We start from the raw sequence: 1,209 nt of genomic DNA on the forward strand, positions 1-1,209 counted from the left end.
ATATATATATATATATATATTTAGAATTTTAAATTTTATCAAAAATAAATGCAAAGTTTATATATATGTAAATTTACATATAAATTTTGCATTACTTTTTTGATAAAATTTTAAATTCTAAATTTTTTACAGCTGACTCGAATGAATATTTTGTTGTTAACAAGAATGAATTAAATAAAGAAGAGGAAGCAGAAGCAGTAGTAATAGTAGAAAAAGTAATAGAAGAAAACATGATATCGAATAATTTAGAAACAAAGAAACCGCCTCCTAATTGGTTCATTGTGCAGGAAGTAATAAATCGACAAATAGGTAGTAATCCATTATTCCAAAGAAGATTTTATAGTTCTTTACATGCAGTAAATCGACTGGAGTTTAAGTACAAACTCCATGACATTGAGGTAAATTATTTATTTTGATACATGTTGACTTATTATATTCAATGTTTTATAGATTACTTTTGGATCATTATTATAGATCTTTTAAATCATGTATAGCTATACGTATTAAAATTTCGTTATTATTTACAGGATGTGAGTGCCTTAAGTTTCAATCAAAACGGAAACTTATTAGCAAGTGCCGCTTTAAACAAAGTTTCTATTTGGGATTGGGCTGCAAGGAAAAAGCGTTGTTGCCTTCCAAGTGGCATACTAACCGAGGTATGTATAATATTTATATTATATAATAAAGTATTGCTATTTGAATGTTTTGGGTAAAACTTTACAATAACTACGTCACCTCAAAAAAAATATTCAGGACATGTTTTCGACGTATTTTTGCCTCCTGATTACGAATATGATAATAAAATTTGGCGGTCGGACAAATTGAAGTCGCAATCTTGAAAAAACTGTTCAAAAACACGATTTTTTCCAGTTTTTTGCATTTATTTCAAAAAATGCGCATCAGACAAAAAAATGTTTCAAACAAAAAATAAAGAACATCAAATTCTCTACAAAAAAGGCTATATTCATTTTCTGCGTAATATAAATGGTAAGCCCGTTTTATTCAATCTGGTGCACCACCATCTTCATGTTCATCAAAAATGTGGTCAGCAACCATATCTTTCTGAAATTCTTTCATTATTTTAAAGAACTCATAGATGCGTTCTCTGTGTGGATGTGCACGTTTGAGAATGTCGCATCGCGTTACGGAGCACGAATGTGTTTACATAGGTTTTGACTTTCCACGCGAAGCGACATTCACCCCCCCCCT

The 1,209-nt window shown here is 29.9% G+C and overlaps 1 protein-coding gene across 1 annotated transcript in view; it reads left to right on the plus strand.

Annotated features, from left to right (window-relative positions):
* Positions 1-1,209, plus strand: part of LOC108774701 (DDB1- and CUL4-associated factor 8) — a 6,208-nt gene that overhangs the window by 785 nt on the left and 4,214 nt on the right. Inside the window, exons 3-4 of the mRNA XM_018540861.1 lie at positions 165-398; positions 528-656. Of these exons, the coding sequence (XP_018396363.1) occupies positions 165-398; positions 528-656 (363 nt within the window). The remainder of the gene's footprint in view (positions 1-164; positions 399-527; positions 657-1,209) is intronic.

This window comes from Cyphomyrmex costatus, unplaced genomic scaffold (genome assembly GCF_001594065.2).
Source record: "Cyphomyrmex costatus isolate MS0001 unplaced genomic scaffold, Ccosl1.0 scaffold273, whole genome shotgun sequence".
Classification (NCBI taxonomy): domain Eukaryota; kingdom Metazoa; phylum Arthropoda; class Insecta; order Hymenoptera; family Formicidae; genus Cyphomyrmex; species Cyphomyrmex costatus.